Here is a 19,463-nt window from a genome sequence, read left to right on the forward strand (position 1 = left end):
CCCCATCCCGCCTCCGCCCGTCTCCCTGTGCAGGTGGCTGCACGCGCTCTGCAGCTGCCCACCCGCTGCTGTCCCAGGAAGGCCTCCGGGCAGACCGTTGTCCAGGTGCAGGCCAGCAGGGGGCTCGGAGGCCGGCTTCTCAGGACAGGCAGTCCCCGCCGCCGGCACCGGGCAGAGACCCCTTGAGCCACCCGGCCGTTGCTGACGGTCTCCTGCAGGGAGGTGGGAGCAGAGCCGCCCCGTCCTGGCGCCTGTGCCGCGGCCCGCATGGGCTCTCTAGGGCTCCGTCCTGCCACCTGCCCTCCTGGCCTGACTCCAGGGCGCGTGTGGGTGGGCGCTGGTGTGGCCAGAGAGAGGCCCCTGAGGCCACGTCAGCCAGACTTCCCCCTCGGGGCGTGAGCTTGAGGAGCGGCACTCAGCGGGCCTCCACCACAACCCCATTGGCGTGAATGGGGATCCAGTGACAGCGTTGCCAGCCTGAGGCCGGGTCCTGCAGGGCTGGGGACTCGGCAGGGAGCCAGGGTTTGTGGGCCCAGGAGTGCGCTCTGGGGGTGGGCGGGTGCTGGGCCCCACGCCCAGGAGAGCTGTCCTGGCTGCTGTCAGGCAGGTGCAGGGAAGGATAGGCCTCCGGGAGCTGCTGCGTGACCGGGCGGCGTCTGTTCTCCATAGATCAGCTTCTGAAACCTCTTGTGCTGGTGCTCTGTCTCCTGGGACGGGACCCAGGTGGGGCGGGTCCTATGCTGCAGGCTGTGGATGTGGGAGGGAGGGTCACTGGGGGATCAGGGCGGGGGCACGTCTCACACTGCCAGTGACACTCAGCCTTCTGTTGGCCCCGCTAGGGAGCAGGGTGTTGGGTGGCCCCTGGGGACCCCAATATCGACTCCCTCACTGCCCCCTTTGAGCTCCAGGTAAGTGTCCCTGTCCCCAGCGCAGCTGAGTGGGGTCGCAGAGACGCCATGTCCCCCAGGTGGGCCCTTCCTCCACCTGGAGGTCACTTCCTGCCGGAGGCTGTCTGGGACCGCGGCGCCCCGGACGCTGGTCCGAGCTGTCTTTGCAGCCTGCCCTCTAGTGGACATGCCGGGTTACTGCCCACGTGACCCGCCGGGCGCCCAGCCGCAAGGGAGCTGCCACCGGAGGGTACCGGGGCAGGTGATTTTGAGCAACTGCCCGGGGTCCCTCGGTGAGAAAGGCCGTCCTGAAAACTGGGCGGGTACCGCCTCCTGTGCGCGCGGTCACCTTGTAGCAAGCGTGCCTCTTGTGCTGAGCATCCGCGGAGGGTGTCACCCAGGCGCGCCGGCAGCCACAGGCCCTTCCAGCCCCCACGGCTGCCTCCTTTCCAGGAAGCCCCCGTGAAACGCCACATCCCAGCAGGTGGCTTACGAGCCGGTGCACATAGGTACTTGGGCCTGCTTCGCTCCCAGAGCCACGCCTGCCACGCCAAGTGTGCAGAGGCCCGCCCGCAGCCTCCCTGGGGTGGGCACACTGCCTGCACTCCTGCTGTGGAGGTTGGGGCTGTTCCCGGTGGAGATTTTAAACTGCTCTGCTAGGCCTCCTTAGTGGCTTAAGGGGTTAAGACGCAGCCTGTGAAGCTGTCTGCAGCCACTGCAGCATGAGTTCGATCCCAAGCTGGCCAGGGCGCAACCCACAGGGCGCAGCAGACCTCGCCTGTCTCCCCGCTGCTCCCCTCAGCAGTGGATTTCAGTAGATCCACCTGCTTTGCTCCCCACTGTCTCTGGTGAATCCTCTCACCCCCCCCCACCTCTGGCCTGTACCCCAGCTCTTGTATGCATAAATAAATCTTAAAAAAAAAAAACTGCTCTGCAGGTTTTGTGTGTGGACAAGATCTTCATTGCTTTGAGGCCAAGAGGGGCTGTGGCTGCCGGTTAAGGGGCTGCAGCAGGAGGCGGCTGGGGAGCTGTGGCACTGGGAGGGGCTTGGGTGAGAGCTGGCAGGGCCTTGGACATGCTCTGGACTGACATTGGTGGGGAGTCCTGGGCGGGGGTGGGAGGACAGGAGAAGGGGGGGGTGCTTAGGTCTGACTGCTCTTGTCTCTGGGTGCCCCAGGCGGTTGGCTCTGGGGGTCCTGGCTGCTAGGTGCTCCACCCTGGAGTCCACGTCACAGCAGCCATGATCACCGTGGACAGCAGGCAAGGGCGTGCAGGGCCACAGCTGTGCCCCCCGGGGAGCCCAGGAAGCAGAGGAGAGGTGCACCCTGAGGCCTCCTGACCAGGCCCAGGACACCCTCACCAGACCCCGCCACCCTCAAGGCTCTGGACCTACAGGAACCAGGATGGGGGCAGAGGCTGCCTGAGCCGGGGGGGTGGGGTGGGAGTGGGGGGCTCATCACCACGGAGCTTCTCCCCTCTGTCCCAACATTCCACGGTTCCATTGGAGGCAGCTCCCAGATACGAGAGCCCCTGTCTTCTCTGGCTTGCTCTGGTGCTGGCAGGGGAAGCCGTGGGACAGGGGCGCGGGAGGGCAGTGACCCGCTGCGGTGACAGGCTGGTTGCCTGGCGCTGATGACAAGGAGGGTGATGGTGACATCGTGTCTCCCACAGATTGTGGAAGGACGCAGAGCAGAGGGGAAGGGAGGCCAGGGCGCTCAGCAGAGAGCTCGGGAATGCAGCGGCCTGAGAGGCAGGTAGAGTGCGGGATGGCGAGGAGGTCCGTGGCCCCGCGGGGAGGGGATGGGCTGCAGAGTGGCGCCCCCCAGTGGGGACCCATCACGGGACACTCCACGGGCTGTTCACCAGGAACACGGTGTGGGAGTGCCTGGCCCAGAGTGTGGGTCCCCGGCTGGGAAGGGACCGCACCCCTCAGAGACCCAGGAAGCCCCTAGGGACGTGAGATCCCAAAGCGAGTGTGTCAGATCCCCGTGCGACACTCACTCCCACGGCGCGCGGGCGCGTTTGCTCCCCCCCGGCTCGGCACGGGGCTGGGCTGGCCGCCTGCTTTCGGGCCCGCTCTGTAAGGCCGGGGGAGGCATGTCGGGGAGCGGGAGGCGGCGGCGCCCAGCGCGGTCCCGGGGTGTCGCTGAGGCCGCGCCCCCCAGGATGACCGCTCCGTGCCTTGTCCACCCCAGGGCTCTGGGTGGGGGGTCGCCCGCGGCCCGGCCGGGTCACGACGGGCCCCGGGATCTCTGTCCTGCGCCACGAGGCGCTTCTCACCCGCGCGGGGGTCCGGCACGTCCGCGGCCCCCACGGCAGGGCCCAGCGGGCGCGGCGTTGCTGCCCACGGTCCTGACGGCCGGGCCCTGTGCTCCTCGGAGGCGGGCCGCCCCCCGGGGCCCCGCTGCTGGCCGTGGCGCGGGCCGAGCTCCGCCTCACGGGCGTGCGGCGCGAGCGCGAAGACACGGGCAAGGGGGGGGCGCGTCTGCGGTAGCCCCGCGGCCCCGGGCGGCCGCACGTCCCGTCTGCGTTCGGCCTCGCCCCGGCGCGCCGGTGGGGGTGCCCCCCGCCCCGGGGCGCCCCCCTCGTCCCCGCCCCACAGCCCGCGCGCTCGACGCCCGAGCGGGGCCCGCCGGCAGCGCCAGCCCAGACGCCCCCTCCCGTCGCACCGCCCACCCCGCGGAGACGGCGAATCCCCGCGCGGCCCTCGACGGGCGCGGCCCCGTGACCCGGCAGGGCCAATCGGCGGCCACTCGAGCCCACCTGGCTAGACGGCGGGAGTCTATTGGCGGACTCCGGACCAATCATGCGCGCGGCGCGGCGCGGCGCGTGCGCAGAGAGGCCGGCGAGGAAGGGGCGGGCCCCGGGCGGAGGGGCTGTGACGTAGCCCCCGCGCCCCTCGGCGGCCGCTGTTGTCGCGACCGTCAGCGTCACCGTCCCCGCGACGTTGTTTGAGCCGCGGCGGGCCCTTCGGGGGCCTTCGGGGTCCGTGCGGTCTGTGGGACGCACCCACAGCCCGAGCACGTCATGACAGGCAAGGGCACCCCTGAGTGTGGGGTTCGGACACGCCCCCGGCACCCCGCCCCCGAGTCACCCGGGGAGCCCCGCCCCCGAGTCACCCGGGGAGCCCCGCCCCCCCGCCGCCTCCGGCGCTCCACCCCGAGTCACCTGTGCCCCCTGCAGCTTGTGCCTCACTGGCAGGACAGAAGCCGCCCGCGGGGAGCGGTTCCGAGCAGTCCCCGCTCAGGCGCGGCCGGGGGCGCCCAGCCCTGCTGTCCTCACCGGGTCCCCCTCGGGGTGAGGCCTGCCGAGACCCCGAGGCCTGCAGCCCCCACAGGACAGGGATTCTCTTTCCCTGTTTCAGTCCTGTCCCCACTCGAGTGTCCTCGCCCACTGTGGGGGCGCCGTTCTGCACCCTTGAGATCAGGGGTCTTGCTTCCAGGCCCGAGCAGGGGCTGCCTGGGAACGAGATTCCACCCACAACCAGAAAACCCTGGGGCATCAGCAGGGCCTGGGACTGGGCGCAGGGCTCAGCCCGTCCTCAGCCCGTCCTCTGTCTTCAAGCCTCGGCTGGGGGTGCTGGCCCAAAGCTGTCCCCTGGCAAAGCCATGGCTGCAGCGTTTCCTGTGACGCGGGAAGCCCAAAGGCACAGCGTCGCCCTGACAGTTACCATCACCCCGACCCGGTGCTTCCTGGACACTGGCTCAGCTCCATGTCCTTGGCCTGGCCAGCGGCCCACAAGTGGGTGGGGGGAGTTTGCTGCTGCAGAGCTGTAGCCTCCCTCGGGCCTTCCCAGCAGCCTGGGAGATTGCCCTGGCTGGCGGTGCCTCGGCTGGCAGTGCCCTCTTGGAAGCTGTCGGGTCAGCCCATCCCTACACCCCGGCTTTGGCTGGGGTGTACCCCAACAGCTGCAGCTCTGGAACCCCAGGGCTGGCACGGAAGCACACACCCCTGCTTCTAACGTCACCCTGCCCGCTCTTTGGCTCAGCGGGGCAATCCTTTACAGCCCTGGAGTTGAAGGCTTGTGCTCCTGCCCCCACTTGATTTATTGCCTCGCTGCCCTTCCCCCACTTTCCAAACTTTCTGTTCTTTTCTAGGAAGAGCTCACCTCAGACCTCTGGGAAAGAAGAGTTCCTCACTGACCGCTTGGTGAGGAGAGCAGACTCTGCGCCGCTCTACCCCAGCCCACCTTGTGGGATGGCGGCAGCAGGGAGTGTGGGTCTAGAGGCGGCAGCTTGTGAGAGGATGTGCCGGACACAGGTGTCTGTGGTTTAGGGGGCCTTCCCTGGGCCTAGAGGTCTCTGTGTGGGGTCACCCATCCACCCACTAACCCTCACCCCAGCTACTCAGGAGACCTGGGAGAACCAGCGCTGCCCACAACATGCCTGCTCTGGGCATCATCTCTCCCTGCCCAGGGAGCTCGCCTCCCTGCTCCATCCCACCTGAGTGGATGGGGAGAGTTGGGGGGAGACCCCGCAGGGTGGATGGGGAACCCTTTTGTGAGTGAACAGCGCCTGATCCACACACACAACTAGCAACGGCGCGGTCTCCTCCCCTTAGAGTAGGCCACACTTCTGCAGTGACGAGGGGACCTGACCCATGAAGGCACCTTGCTGTGAGTGGTTGCGAGTCACAGCGCACCTGGTGGGGGCTCTCCCGGTCCCCTCTGTGGACCCTGGAGGTGCCTTCTCTTTCTGAGCTGCAGCGGGGCCTTGATTTATTGCCTCCTTGCCCCAGACCGGCCCTGGACTCGCTGCAGCAGTGGCTGACCCTGTCTCTCTGCTCTTGCTCAGATGTGCCCCATGACCAGCACTGCTCACCGCCGGCCCGTCTGCTGCGAGTGCCAGGCCCGGTTCCGGGGCCGACTGCCTGTGCCCAGGGCTGAGGCAACGCTGCCTTACTGGGTCCCTCTGTCGCTGAGGCCCCGCAGGCAGGTAAGTCACTTGGCCCAGGGGGTCTTCACCTGGGTTCAGGGTGAACTTCAAGGGACCGGGCACCCCTCAGAGCCATGTGTTATGTGGGGATGTTTTGACATCTCTGGGAGGCACTTTGGATAGACGCGCTGTCTGGCTTTCCCTCCCCGCGGCATGTTGGGGCTCGCCCATGTGGTTGCGGCCTGGCGGCCCACTGCTTTCTCGCAGGTGGTGCTCCCAGCGTGTGACCAGCCCACGTGATCCGTCTGTGCAGGGAATGGCATTTGGCGGTCCTGGTTCTGCTGCGCAGATGCAGCTGCCGTGGACATCTGCGTGCTGTTCTTGGCGTGAGCCTGGCCCCGTCGCTCTCGCGTGGGTGTGGGGCTGGAGTGGCCGGCTGAACTCTGTGAGGCTGCTCAGCCCTTCTCCAGGGGGCCCGCGGCAGGGTGTCTCGCTCGCTCACACCCGGCCTGCCCAGCCTTCCCGGGCCTGTGCAGCGGGTGTCTCCGGGGTGACCAGCAGTGGCGCAGTCTCCTCACATCCTCCCACCGCCTGGTGTCTTGCCTGACGTGTGTCTGCTCAAGTATTTTGGTCACTTAGAAAAATCAGGGTTTTTATTGTTCATTAACTTTTGAGCATTCTCCGCCGATTCTAGACGGAAGTTCTTCCTCAGAAACCCAGTTTGCAAATGTTTCTCCACGTCTCTGGCTCATGTTCTTATTCTCTGATCAAAACCCTTCAAGGAGTGGAAATTCTAAGAGTTGACGACGTGCAGCTGCTGGGCATGGCCTCCCCCTGACCTCGCTCCGTGGGCCTGTCCCCGCGCAGCCCGAGAGGTCTGAGCTGAGGCCGAGGCCAGAGGCTTCCTCTGGAGCTGCTTACAGCTGACGTGTACGTGGGTGCTGCACTGTGAACTCACTGTTGCATTGGGCTCCTGATGCAGTTTGGGGTTCGCGCCTTCTGTGTTTGCTCTAATCCCCTCATTTCTCTCGACTCACCTGCCCCTGTGGTGGGCGTGGCTGCCCGCATCCTCCAAGGCCTGCAACAGGCATGACTGCTCGCCCGCCTCTCCCAGGCCAGCCGCTGTGACCTTCTCAGAAAGCCTCCCCTCCCTGGAGTCTTCTCTCAGCAGCCTCTGCTCCCCCACTTCCTGGTGTTTGTCCTCTGGCCCTCGGCAGTGCTGGGGGTGGGCAGGGCGGTCCGGCGACTGCCAGAAGCGCCGCCCTGGGGTGGGCCCGGCAGATGCTGGTGAGCTGGGGGGCGGTCACCGACTCGCAGGCAAGCCTTGCTGGTGGTGGGAGCTCCAAAGATGGAGGGGCCGCCTCTTCCTTGGCCCAACCTCTGAGCCCCCTCCGCTGGGCCTGGAAGCCCCTGCCGCAGTTCAGTCCTCCTGCCTTGTGGGTCCTCTCACCCCTTCTCAGGCGTGGTGTGAGCACATGGCTGGGGTCCAGCGGCACAGGGCGCGGGGAGCACGATTCAGCTCCCCCCCTTGTGGGATTCGCGGTGCGTGTTTAGTTGCCCCAGTGCTGTCACGCTGGCCTGCGGTGACCGCCGCTGTTCCCGCTGGCGTCTGAGGGCGAGGTGCCAGGCCAGGCCGGGCTGCTTGGCCCCACGTGTCCCTGACCTGGGGGCGGAGGGCTGACCAGGCATGGTCTCTTCTTGGCGACACGGAGGTGCGAGAGCGGCTGTGGCCGCCCAGCGAGGCTTTGCCCCGCTTCCTCCTATGGCGCCGGGTGGGCGAGGGCCGGCCCGGGAGGCCCTGCAGCTCTGCTGGGAGGGATCAGGGTCGGGGCCCACGGCCTGCCCACTCATGGCCACTGCAGCGTCCTGTCCTCACAGGCTGCGGTCCCGCTTCGCACCCCTCTCTGCTCGCCCGTGTCATCTCTGACAGGTCGTCCTCGTCTTCCGCAGAGGCGCCCCAGTTCCCCCGGGGCCCAGGTCCCATCCTTTCCCGCGCCCTCCTGTGGGACGTCAGCTGCGGTGCTGCAGGGAACCTTCTTATGCTGGTGTCCCGAGCAACGTTCCCTGGGGCTCTGGGATGCAGTGGGGGAGTCGCCGGGTCAGACTGCTTGCTCAGAGCTGACCCATGTGGGTCAGAGTCCTCTTCCCAGCCCAGAGCTGAGGCTCGGGGCAGCGTGTGGGGCCTGGGGCCTCCCCCGGACACAGCCAGGCTTAGGACAGAGCCTGAAGGTCCCACTGCTGGGGCGCATACAGGGGTAACAGGCCCAGGCAGTCCCGGCACCACCGCCCTGGGAATGTCACCACGGGGAGGCCTTGCCCCTGCTCCCAGCCCAGCGAGTGGTTGGGGTGTGCCTGGGGGGGAGTGGGGGTGCTGCAGGCTCTCCCCTCGGGGCCTTCTCCTCTTCCCTCCGTTAGGTCCAGAAGACGGTGCGGTGTCACGTCTCCAAAACCACCAAGGGGTGCCGCTGCCCCTGCCACCGCTTCGGGGGCCGCCTCCCGATGCCTAGGGGGCAGGCCGCGATGCCCTACTGGGTGCCTCCGGTCCTGAGGTCGCCCAGGAAGGTAAGAGGGAGGCCTGAGAGGGGCCCAGAGGGTGGGCGGGGTGCGGGGTGCCTTCCCTGCTATGGTCCTCAGTGATGTAGGGAAGGGGGGGGTTGCAGTGCTCTGAGGGGCCAGCCGCCCCCTGCCCCTGCTTCCTCCTCTCTCTGCCTCCCCCGCGCTCGAAGCCCCAGGGAGGTGGGGGGGAAGGCCTTCGGCCTCGGGCCCCGTCCTTGCTCCCGCGTGTCCTGCAGCCGTGCGAGGCTTCCTGCTCCGTGTCCAGTGCTGGTTTTGCCGTGAAGGAAGACCCAGCCGGCTTGCGCCATGGGCCACGGCCCCTCCCCTAGGCGTCCACGCCAGACCCCGGGGCCCTTCTGCTCGACCTCTGGGCTGACCCCGTCTGCCCACCTTCTCTCTTCCAGGCAGTGAAGAGGCAGCAGAGTTTTAAAGACATCCAAGGTAACTCAGCGCCGTGTCTCCTCCTGTCGCCTCCCCAGGAAGGTGGGGCCCCGCGGACACAGCGTGGGCGGGGGCTTCTCTTCCTCGAGCACGGCCCGGAGGGCGCACGTCCCAGCCCTCTCTCGCCAGGCAGTTCCACTCGCCCACGTCTGTCCCAGTGACCCCAGGGGGCCCGGGCTCTGCTGCCGGGCTGGCCGCGCCGCGGGACGTGTGTGCTCGCGGCTCCCTTCTGTGGTTCGCGGCACGGTGTGCACATGGCGGGCGTGGGGCGACACGCGTGTGCGCTGCGGGCCTGTGTCCCTGCCTGGAAATATGGGCTCCGTGACGGTCAGGCAAGAGGTTACTGGGAAGGCAAGTGAGGACTTGGGCCGGAGGCCGCGGATAGGTTGCCCCGCGAGAGCTGTGCCGCAAGTGCGAGTTGGGACGCGGCAGGAGCCACAGGCACAGGCGCGAGGACGTGGTTGTCCTCGACGGGGCATCTGGCTCGGGGGGTCCTGCCTGCGGTCTGCTGGTGCTGGCGGGGCCGGCCGGGTCTCCTGGCTTCCCTTCTGGAGTGCGCGAGCCGAGACTCCCCGGTGGGGTGTCTGCGGCTGTGGCCCCTTTACCTGGCTCCTTGGTCAGCAGCAGGTGGCTTTGCTCTCTTGCCTGCTAGATGGGGGCGCCCCAGAAAACTCTGCCATCACTTCCCAGCCCGTGTGTTTATAGAAACACGACGCCGTCCACATTCTTCCGTTCACGCATTCACAACGCAGTCTGTGCTCGTGACGCACACACTTGACACACGCTCAGCACTCAGTGTGTCCCCCCCTTCCTGTTCGTGGCCCAGGACACGTGTGCCCACACGCTCGCACATGCACGGCGCGGTCCGTGTGGGCAGACTGCTTGCGTGCTGACGCGCCTGTGTTCCCGCGGGCGCCGTGCTCAGGCATCACGCGAGAGGCCTTTCCTTCCTTGTCTCCACAGCGAGCAGGGGCGCTGGCTCCGGGGTCACGTCCTGCCTCCGCCGCCGCCAGCCACACGCCTGCTCTCCCTGCATTGCATGTGGGTGTGGCTCGTGGGCTCGTGTCCTCCCCTGGGCCTGCTGGGCGCGGCTCTGTGTAGCGCGTCCCTGTGGCAGGACCCGAGGGGGTGGACGGATGCCAGAACGGATGACGGGCATGGGGCTTGAGAGCACGAGGGACTTGAGCCCTGAGCCAAGGGGCGTGGGTGGCCTGGGGGTGCGTGGCATGAACCCCACCGGCCACACCCACCTCGTCACGCTGCTGTCCCGGCATTTGTGGGCTCTGGGAAGGTTCTGTCCCCTTGTTAATGCACGCGACTCAGGCCCAGCAGACCCGCTCGTGGGTGTTGTCTTGGAGACTCCACCCCACGCCCACCACAGCGGGGACTCCACGGCCACAGATCGGAAGCACCATGTCTCTCAGTGGGCAAGTGGGCAGAGTGGGGAGCATTTTGGACACGGCATCTGTCACTGCGTGGACACTGCTGCTAGACACCGTGCGTGCACCAGCGGGGTGACTGGCAAGGTGCCTGGGGTGCACGGCGTGGAAGGCAGGCGCCACAGAGCTGTGACGGGACTACGGTTGGGCGCCTACAGGGCCCAAGTCCCGTGTCGGCGGCACATGTCTGAGCTGACAGACGCAGGGACCTTGCAGGCCAGGAAGGGGTGGTAAAGACCCCACAAAGAGGGGGTGTGGGGTGCTTCATGACCAAACAGAAGCAGGAGCTCGTGTGTCGGGTCGGAGCCGCCCGTGATGGTGTGCTCCTGCCGGCGACCCTGGGGTGTGAGTTCTCTGGGAGGAAGAGCCCGGAGCCCGTCGGCTTCTTGCGGAAGCGCTCGCCGGCCTGTGCGCTTTGGAGAGTGGGGGGACCGTCTGTCCCAGCGTGGTTTCATCCTGCAGGCGCTTCTCCCGGGCTGTCTCAAACCGCAAACCCGCACAAGGTTGTGCAGCCCGGGGTTCGGGCAGGGCCCACGGTCCCGGAAGACTGCGGTGCCCTCCCGAGCTCACGCGCGTCCTCCGGCTCCAGGAGACGGGCCCTTCGGCCTCCGTCTACGCAGACCCATGTTAGAGAGAAAAATCTGTATTTCTTTTATCTTCGTTATAAACAGGGTGTACGTCCTGTCCTCTCTATGCTTTTGTGGTAGAATTTTTATTTTTCTGCAAGTCCTATGGTTTTATTTTCTAATTTCAAGACAATGACGATTACAATGATTAGCTCAGGATGACACGCGCAGGATTCGACCTGGGTTACTCACTCAGTCATGCACTCGTCAATGCGGTAGTCCGTTCATTTTAAGATGCATATTTTGGGTTTCCGTTTTATCATCTTTGGAACCGGGATGGTATGTTTAAGGACGCTGTTTTTGTTTCTTTTTTTTTTTGATAAACAGTATAAGGTACTTTTTTTTTTAGTGAAAAAAAATTTTTTTTTAATTTTTATATTCCTCGTGCAATTGCAACCCCCTGATTTTGACCCCAAGCCCTCCTTTCCCCGCCCCGCCCCCCCCGTGGGTCTCTGGTTCATAGTTGTTTGTTGATTTTTTATATTTTCTTTCTTACAGTTGTTCTTTTTCCTGGTCCCTTATGTAGGTTTTCTAGAGTCCTGCTCTGAGTGAGACCAGCCGGTATTTTTCTTTTTCTTTCTGGCTTGTTTCGCGGAGCATGATCCCAGCCAGCGCCATCCGCGCCGCTGCAGACTGCATGTGCTTGTCTTCTCTGAATGCTGAGTGATACTCCATGGTGGATATGCATGTGGTAGAATTTTTTAATAAGGGAAATACCTCAACAGCGCATCTTCGCTTCAGGACGCCCGGCGTGGGCGTTTGCGCTCATGGCGAGGAGCCCCCGGCGGGAGGACAGGGCCGGAGGACGGGGCCGCAGGAGGCGACGCGTCGGCCGGAGCGGCCTGGAGCCCGCTGGGGGTGGGGGCGCAGACGCCGGGGCCGTGTTGGGGTGCTGCTGCCTTTATTGGCGGGAACTTTCAAATGCTCGGATCCACCCCAGCTCCCGTCACCTGCTCCGTCGCATCAGCTCCGCCAGCCTGACCTCTGGCGCGCCCTCCGCGCCCCACGCTACACAGAGACGCTCGTGGAAGTGGCGGCCACGGGGGCTCTCGGGGAGGAGGCGGAACCACAGCCCCGGGCCAGCTCGCCGTCCTGTCCTGGGCTGTCCAGCCTCACCCGGGCCGCCCGCCGCCTCCCGCCTCCTCACGGGCCTGGGTGGGGGCAGACGGGGGCGGCGCTGTCGCCCGCCTTGCTGACTCCTCCTTCCTGCCTAGACCGCCTGGACCAGCGCTCCCGCTACAACCGCTGGCGCGTGTGCGCGGCCGGGCTCCGCCTGAGCAAGTGGCGGCAGCTGCAGGCCCTCCACCAGCAGGAGCCGCCCGCGCCAGGCTGGGGAGCCAGCCCCCGGCCCGCGGCGCCCCCTCGGCCTCAGCCTCCGGAGCTTCGTCCAGGCCATCCTGAGGGTCATCGGCCATCCGGCGAGTGGGCGCCTGGCCCCGCTCCTCACCCGGGGGCGGCGGGCGGCCGGAGTCCGGGCCGGGGAGGCCCTGCCTGCGGTTCAATAAAGGGAGCGAGCCGGGCGCCCCGGGACGACGCTGCCGTGTCCAGACTCTTGCTCCGCGCAGCGCCACCGGAGCCCCGCAGACGTCGCGGATGGACAGCGGCGGGCGGGGCGGCTCCTGGCCTGTTCCCAAGCCCCACATCGCCCTGCCCCCAAGCGAGAGCCGCTCCCGCGTCCACACGCTGGCCCGCGTCAGGGCTGAGCGCTGGGCGTTGAGCCCCCGCCGCGCCTCTGCGTGGGGAAGCACGACCTCGGCCAGGTCCCACGTTTCCCACGTGTGCCCCTCCTGGCTCCTCCATCCCCACAGAGTGCCAGACCCGCCCCCTGGGGCCGCCCCTCACCTGGCTGCTTCCTGTTGCGTCCGTCTGGGTGACAGCTGGGAAAAGGCCTTCCCGCCCACCCGCCCTCGCCCCCGCCCGGCCCGCCCCGGCTGCCTGCTCAGGTGCCCAGACAGTCCGGACCCGTGTGCCCGTGTGGCTGTGAGGGGGCGGTGGGGCGCAGACACCGGCCCTAGCCTGGATAACGGCGGGAGCCTGCATAGCTTGCCCCGTGCCGAGTGTCTTCTCTCCCCCACAGTCCTCAGGGGACTGGTCCAGAAAAGCCGCTGCAGGGGTCTGTCCAGTTTTCTAGTCATTCTGGGCGGGAGGCAGCTCGGCCTTCCTCACGGGCCCTCCCCTGCATCGTGCGCCTCTTCTCCCCGCCTTGGGCAGCGCCCCCTGGGATCCGGCCCCGGGACCAGATGCTGACCGTGCCCATCACGGTGTGGCTGGCAGCGCGGCGCAAGCTTTCTCCAGGGGGTGCCAGGGAGGGGCCGGCCTGTGCGCGCGAGCGGGGCCGTGGGCGAGGTCTTTGTACACTGAAAAATGGCCGAGGTGGTCGGCGTTATGTGTGCGCACCTTGCAGTAAAGAGCAGGAACGGAAGCAGCAGGTCCGCTGCCTCTGCCGTGGCCTGGACTGTCCGCATGTCCGCAGCGCGGAGCGTGGCGCCCGCGTCCCAGGCAGCCTCGGGTACGGCGGGCTCTGGGATCTGCGACAGACGCCTTGGCGGGTCAGCTGATCTCTGGGGCAGGGGATTCTGTTTTACGAGGTGCCTACTACGTGCTAGGGAATGTGCCAGCCCCTTGTGTGGTTCCAACACCCAGAGTGAGGCCTCTTAATTGGTTTCAAACAGAGTCCTGGTCTTCCCGCGCCACTTAACAGCCCCGGGTAATGAGCTGTCTCGGCCTCGGTATTTCCTTACTGCTTTGTTCCCGGGCACAGAGCAGCGGCAACTGTAATTTCAGGGGAACCTCAATGATGTGTGTGTTTGGTGAAGTTCCCAGCTCCTGACCCCGAGGTGCCAGATCTGTTTGTGACTGTGTGAAATGTTTTGCGTCACTTGCAAGAAAGAAAAAGGTGTTTCTCCACAGAAAAAGCAGAGGCGTTTCACAGCCCGAGCTTACTCTCGTGTGGAGCTGTGGTCAAAGACTGCAGAAAGCAGAGATGGAAATTTCCAGTAGTTGTCCTAAAGGAAGGAGGCAGCACGTCACACGCAGAGCAGCGATGCTGCTCCCCCTCCGCTCATGTGTTCATCTGTCAGCCAGTGCACCTGTGCACTCACCTGTCTCTCTCACCATCTCCCCACCCACTAGCCTGTCCGTCCGTCCACCCACCCACCCATTACTCATCCATCCATCCACCCTCCGTCCAGCCATCCTCCTGTCCATCCACCCACCCTCCGTCCAGCCATCCTCCGTCCGTCATCCATCCGTCACCCAGCTATCACCCACCCTTCCACCCATCCCTGACGCATCCACCCACCTGCTCCCTGTGGGCGACTTATTCTAGACACTGTGACATTTTGGCTTTGGATCCCTGGGGCTCCCCTTAGGGCCCAGGTTCTGTGGGCGCACGTGGGAGGAAGCCAGAGGCGGTTACGTTCTGTCTCTGTAAAGGGTTCAGAGATTAAAATCAAAACCACTGCCCCTCCATTGCCTCCTTTCCTGTTTAACAGCTTATTTCCTTCCCCGCTTCTCACGCCGAGGTTGTTGAACGTTTCTAAACTTTCCTTCTTTCCGTCCTTCCACGTGAGAAAAAAGCTGATTAGACCTGTGCAGGCCCAGGCGGCCCCCGTTTGCACAGTCCCCAGCTCTTCCTTCTGAAATGAACCCTAAGGACACCTGAAGTGACTGGCAGGCCTGGCCGCCGACCTGATTCATGGCAGAGGTCCTGAGATGCGGGGGAGGCCCAGCCTGCTAATGCGCAGGAGTCGCTGCCCTGGGCTGGCGGAGGTGTTCACACCGCGGGTCCCGGCGGCCATGACCCTGCAGCTCCTTGAGAGCCCGGTGTCAGCGAGGCCCTCCCCTTTGCTCGCAAGCCCCGGCTTCCTGGAGCTCACTCCTGCGTGAGGGCCAGTCTGTGACCGGTAATGTCCACAGAAGTGGTGCTCCCTGGCTGCCCTCCCGCCCCCCACCCACTCTCGTACCCCAGGGAGGCCAGCTGCCGTCCAGGAACAGCTCTGCGGCGGCTGCGTGTCAAGACTCAGACCTCCGCAGCCACCCGAGTGGGTCTGGAAGTGGGTGCTTCGGGCCCGTCTAGCCCTCGGATGCCCATGGCCCTAATGGTCAACTTGACCGCAACCTTGTGAGCCACAAACACCTGGGTTAGCCGCTCCTGGATTTCTGACCAGCAAAATCTGTGTGAGAAAAAAAGCACTTACTGGGGCCTCCCTGGTGGCACAAGGGGCTAAAGTCTCAGCACTATCAAGCTGTCGGCAGCCACCGTGGCAGGAGTTCCATCCCCGGCCAGGGAGCTGACCCACCGGGCGCAGCAGACCCCTCCTGTCTCCCTGCTGCTCCCCTCAGCAGTGGATTTCAGTGGATCCACCTGTTCTGTTCCCCGCTCTGTCTCTGGGGAGTCTTTTCACCCCCTTCACCTCTGGCCTGTACCCCAGCTCTTGTATGCATAAATAAATATATATATGTATACACACACACACACACACACACATTTTGAAAGCACTTACTGCCTCACATGGCTGAGTTTTGGGGTGATGTGTGGGCACGTGGTGTGCCCACAGAAACATGTCTTGGGTCTGGTGAGGGCTGAGGGGGGTCACGATTATGTTACAGACCAGGCTGTGGAGACATGAGCTGCGGCAGTTCACCACTTCCTGTGAGCGCTGGGCCAGACATCTGCATCCAGGGCTGGATTTGTGTGTGTGTGTGTAGGTCTCTGCTTGAGAAGACAGCCTAACTCTGTTACATAAAGGACGGGATGTGGGCTGCAGCGCGCCCGGACCCCGGCAGCAAGCACTCCCCGAGCACTGCTGCCCGCCAGGCGTGGCCCGGTGCCGTCCAGGTGCGGCCTCGCCGTGCTGTCCTCAGGACGCCGCCGGGAGCCCCGTTCTGCAGAGGTGTGCGGCTGGTCAGGGAGACCAAGACCTTTGCGCTGTTTCCTTGTGTTTCCCTCCTACGCGTGTTCTGTGCGCTGCAGGACGTCGGCGTCCTGTTTTTAGGAAGCAGCTAATGCTGTTGTCTGGGCTGGCACATCTCCCGTAGACACGCTTCTTCGCTTCTTGCCCCGTCGCCGTGTGAGAGCTGAGCAGTCTCCTGCAGAGGGAGCCCCCTCGGCCGTGCTGGTGGTGTGCATTTTCTTCCGCACATGCTGGAAGTCCACAGTTCTTGGCTTCTGTTTTTGCTGTGGACACTCAGTAGTTTAGTGGTTTAAAAGGTCTTCTATACTTTACTTCATTTTAACAGTTTCCAGAGCAATTCATTTCTCTGTGCAGCTTCTTTCTGGTTTCGTATTCCTTCTACCTGAAAAACGTCCCGCGCCGTCTTGCCCCGTAGAGCTGATTCCCTGCAGCGCGGCCGGAGGTGATGGCGCCTCTGCTAGTCAGGGGAGAGGGGACGCGCGCCCCGCGCCAGCAGGTGGCGCCTGAGCCCCTGGACGGTAGACGGAGGCGCTTTCCAAACGCCGCTCCCCGAGCAGGGGCTGATGGAAGGTGGAGCGGCCTGGTCTTCAGGCAGTTGAGCTCTGGGCTTCTGACAGATAAACCGCGGGTGAGGGGGTGTCTGTGGAGAAGCCGCCATATCAGCACCCGCGGCTTTGGCATGGACCTCGTTCTCTGCCCGGCGGCGGATGCTGAGCAGTGTGGACAGCCAGCATCTGGCCGTGTGCCCGCCTGTGAACACTCTCTCCCGCCCAGCGCTCCCTTTTCTCACTCCCTGTGTAAATGAACCCCATTCTTGTTATCTCCCCGGGGCCCTGCTTTTGGGGTGGTGTCCTGTGTTCCGCAGGTGAGGGTCCGCCACCCGGGTCAACCCTGGTCTCCTGGGTCTGTCGTATTTCAAGATTCTGTTTTTCTGAAACATTAAAAATTTTTGCTCTCACTAGGAAACGTCTTTTCCCCGGGGGTGGAATTCTGTGTTGAGTTATTTTTGACTCAGCACTTTCAAGATGACAGACACTTCGCGCTCTTCTGAGCTGTGTCGTTTCTGCCATCTTTACGCTTGTGCCTGAAGCGCTCCTTTAAGATGTTCCCTTTGTCAGTGTTTTAAATATGATGTGTCTTACTTTTTTTTCTTTTATCTTTTAATAAACTCGCTTGGGGTTCTCTGATCTTTTTGGGTTTAAGGCTTGATATCTTGTGAAATTTTACTTTTGTAAAATTCCCAGCCGTCTCCTCCTAGTGCTGTTACCTCTCTCCTTTTCCTCCTGGGGTCTCAGTTACACGCACCTCACGTTATTTGTGACATCCCAAGTGTGCTTGAAACTCCTCCTCGTTGTCCTCGTCCCCCTTAAGCGCTCCCCAGTCTTCAAGTGCACTGACACTTGTCCCCGCTCTGTGGAACCTGCTGCTCTGCAGCCGCGCGCTCACCCCGTGGGGCTCCGCCCTTTTCCTCCCTCGGGCGTGACTCTCTCACGTTGCAAGGCGGCGGGATAAACCTGATGTCTGTCATCACGATCTTCTCTTACCGCAAACGTGTGTGTCTCTACGTTTGTAGTTTGTGTTTGTAGCCGGCGCTCGCCGGAGTCCCGGCTCCGCGGCTGAAGGTGGCGTGTGCGCCTCTGTCTCGAGGCCAGCGCTGACAACGCAGCAGATACGTTCTCCGCCCACGGGTCATCGGAGCTTGCACTTGACGCGCCTGAGCGGCCCGGGAGTCGCCCACGTGCCCGTGGGTCCCGTGACTGCGGACCTGGGGGCCCTACGGAGCCGGCGTCGCCTCCTCTCCAAGCTCCGGTCTCCTCACATGTGAAATGGAGGAAAGGCTGGTTGTGCTGGGAATAAAGGCAGATCCCTCTCTCCCCTGCACCCCACGCCTGGCTCAGGCTGTGGGTGCTTATTTAATGCTCCGGTGACCGGGTCCTGCTGGTTCGTTAAAATAAATGAACAATCCGAAACCATTAATTCCATCCCTTCAGATCCTCTTTCTGGAAAATTCTTGCCCCCACACCATCTTCACCGCCTTCCCTCACCCAGTCTCTGCTTTCTGCAGTCAGCTTTCCCAAATTAATTGGGATATTTTGATTTCTAGAAACGGCCATCTCACACAATGCCGCGCGCCCCCTCTTGCTGTGAGCGCTCAGCCTTCAAGACCCGGGAGAACCTGACCAGGTCGTGGGCGGACCCCCGGCCAGCGTGGCCTCTGTGGACTTGGCCAGCCCTCGCTTTCTCCTGACCCTTGTGTCTTTGTGGCGGAGGGGCCTGGCGATCGGCGAGGCGGCGGCGCGGGCGGGAGGCGCTCTGCCAGCACTGAGCCCCCGTCCTCCCCTCGTGCCCTTGCCCCTGCGCCCCGTCCCGCAGTGCAGACCTGGCTGCCGCCGACTCAGGCCCCGGAGGAGGGGCGGGTGGAGAGGGGCCCTTGCTCGCCCTGAGCCAGCACTGTCCTCCCCCTGTCAGACGCGGCCCCTCTCCCCAGCTCCCGACGCCTGGAGTCTGACTCACACCAAGGGGCGGGTCCCACCCCTGCCCTGCACTGTGGGCAGCGCGAGGCGTGACTGAGCAGCGTGGACTTCTCAGGCCACCGTTGGCGACAGCGAGTGGGTCTCTGGGACCCCTGAGACTCAGTGTGTGGCCTGTGGGCCAGGGCACAGCCCCCCAGGCCGCCGAGTCAGGGCTGCCCTTAGCCGGCCCTCTTCGCTCCTGGGGACGTGTGCGTGGCAGGCAGGGGTGTGTGCGTGGGGGACGTGTGCGTGGCGGGCAGGGGTGCGGGCGCCCGAGCGCCAGGTGGCAGGGGCGGAAGGCCCACGGGAGGGGGCCGGGGTGGCTCCGTGCCCGGAGGGGCTGTGCCGACGGCCCCTCCCACCGCTCCCCAGGAGGGTTCTCTGTTCGCTGTTCGCGTGTGTCCTTTGAAACGTCACATTTTGATCAAGCCCGACTGTCGTTGCCTGCGCTCTCGGCGGCCCCGCTCCAGCCGCGGCAGCCCCCGTCGGCAGGCGGGGCTCCCCTCAGGCCTCGCGGTGGTCGTCCTGGCATCTGCTGGGGTGAGGCCGGGCCCGGCTTCATTCTTCCGCGCGCACCGGCTTCCACCTCCTTGTTAAGGGAATCTCGGGCTGTGTGTGGAGAGCAGACCCCAGAGCAAGCAGAAAGAGGGGGTGATGTCCCGCTGCGGGGAGACCGCCTCCGTCAAGGCCTGCAGCGTGCCGGCTACAGGGGCAGGCGGCCGGGACCCCCCACCCGCGGCGACCAACTCCCTGGTCCTCTCACCTCTGCCTGTGCTTAGCGCCCCCCACTTCCATGGGGCGCTGCTGCCTCACGTGCGCCCGGCACACCCAGAGCGGCTCATGGGTCGGTGGGGGCCGCCCCCTGCCTAGTCCCCTGCTGGGCAGTGAGGGGGAGCTCTGCGCCCCCCAGCTTTGCGGGGTCGGGGTCACTTGGGCCTGGCTGCCGCCCTCCTCGGGCTGCCTGGGGCGGCGGCCCAGCCTGACTGCCCGGCAGGTCCCAGGGCTGCCGCGCCCGGCCCTCCCCGCTGGCCGCCCTGCGCCCGCTGGCCAGCAGGTGGCGCTGTCCCCCCGCGCCGCGCCTGGAGAGCCGCGCGGTCCGGTCCGTTTTCTCCCCAGGCAGGGAGTCTGGTCTTGCCTCGCCTCGGGGCCCTTGTCTGGAGACGCGCTGGCCTCCGCTGGGGCCTGCGGCAGGTCTGGGCTCCGCGCACGCG

At 65.0% G+C, this 19,463-nt stretch overlaps 1 protein-coding gene across 1 annotated transcript; it reads left to right on the forward strand.

The window, feature by feature from the left end:
- Positions 1-2,353: 2,353 nt before the first annotated feature.
- CUNH16orf95 (chromosome unknown C16orf95 homolog) lies at positions 2,354-13,381 on the forward strand. Its single transcript, XM_054697619.1, has 8 exons — positions 2,354-2,641; positions 4,985-5,147; positions 5,681-5,821; positions 8,177-8,323; positions 8,722-8,758; positions 12,038-12,245; positions 12,389-12,559; positions 12,901-13,381. The coding sequence occupies exons 1-8, from the start codon at positions 2,520-2,522 to the stop codon at positions 13,379-13,381; spliced, it is 1,470 nt and encodes a 489-aa protein (XP_054553594.1). The 5' UTR covers positions 2,354-2,519.
- The last annotated feature ends 6,082 nt before the right edge of the window (positions 13,382-19,463 follow it).

This window comes from Talpa occidentalis, unplaced genomic scaffold (genome assembly GCF_014898055.3).
Source record: "Talpa occidentalis isolate TD23 unplaced genomic scaffold, MPIMG_talOcc4v2.1 talOcc4.17, whole genome shotgun sequence".
In the NCBI taxonomy this organism is placed as follows: Eukaryota; Metazoa; Chordata; class Mammalia; order Eulipotyphla; family Talpidae; genus Talpa; species Talpa occidentalis.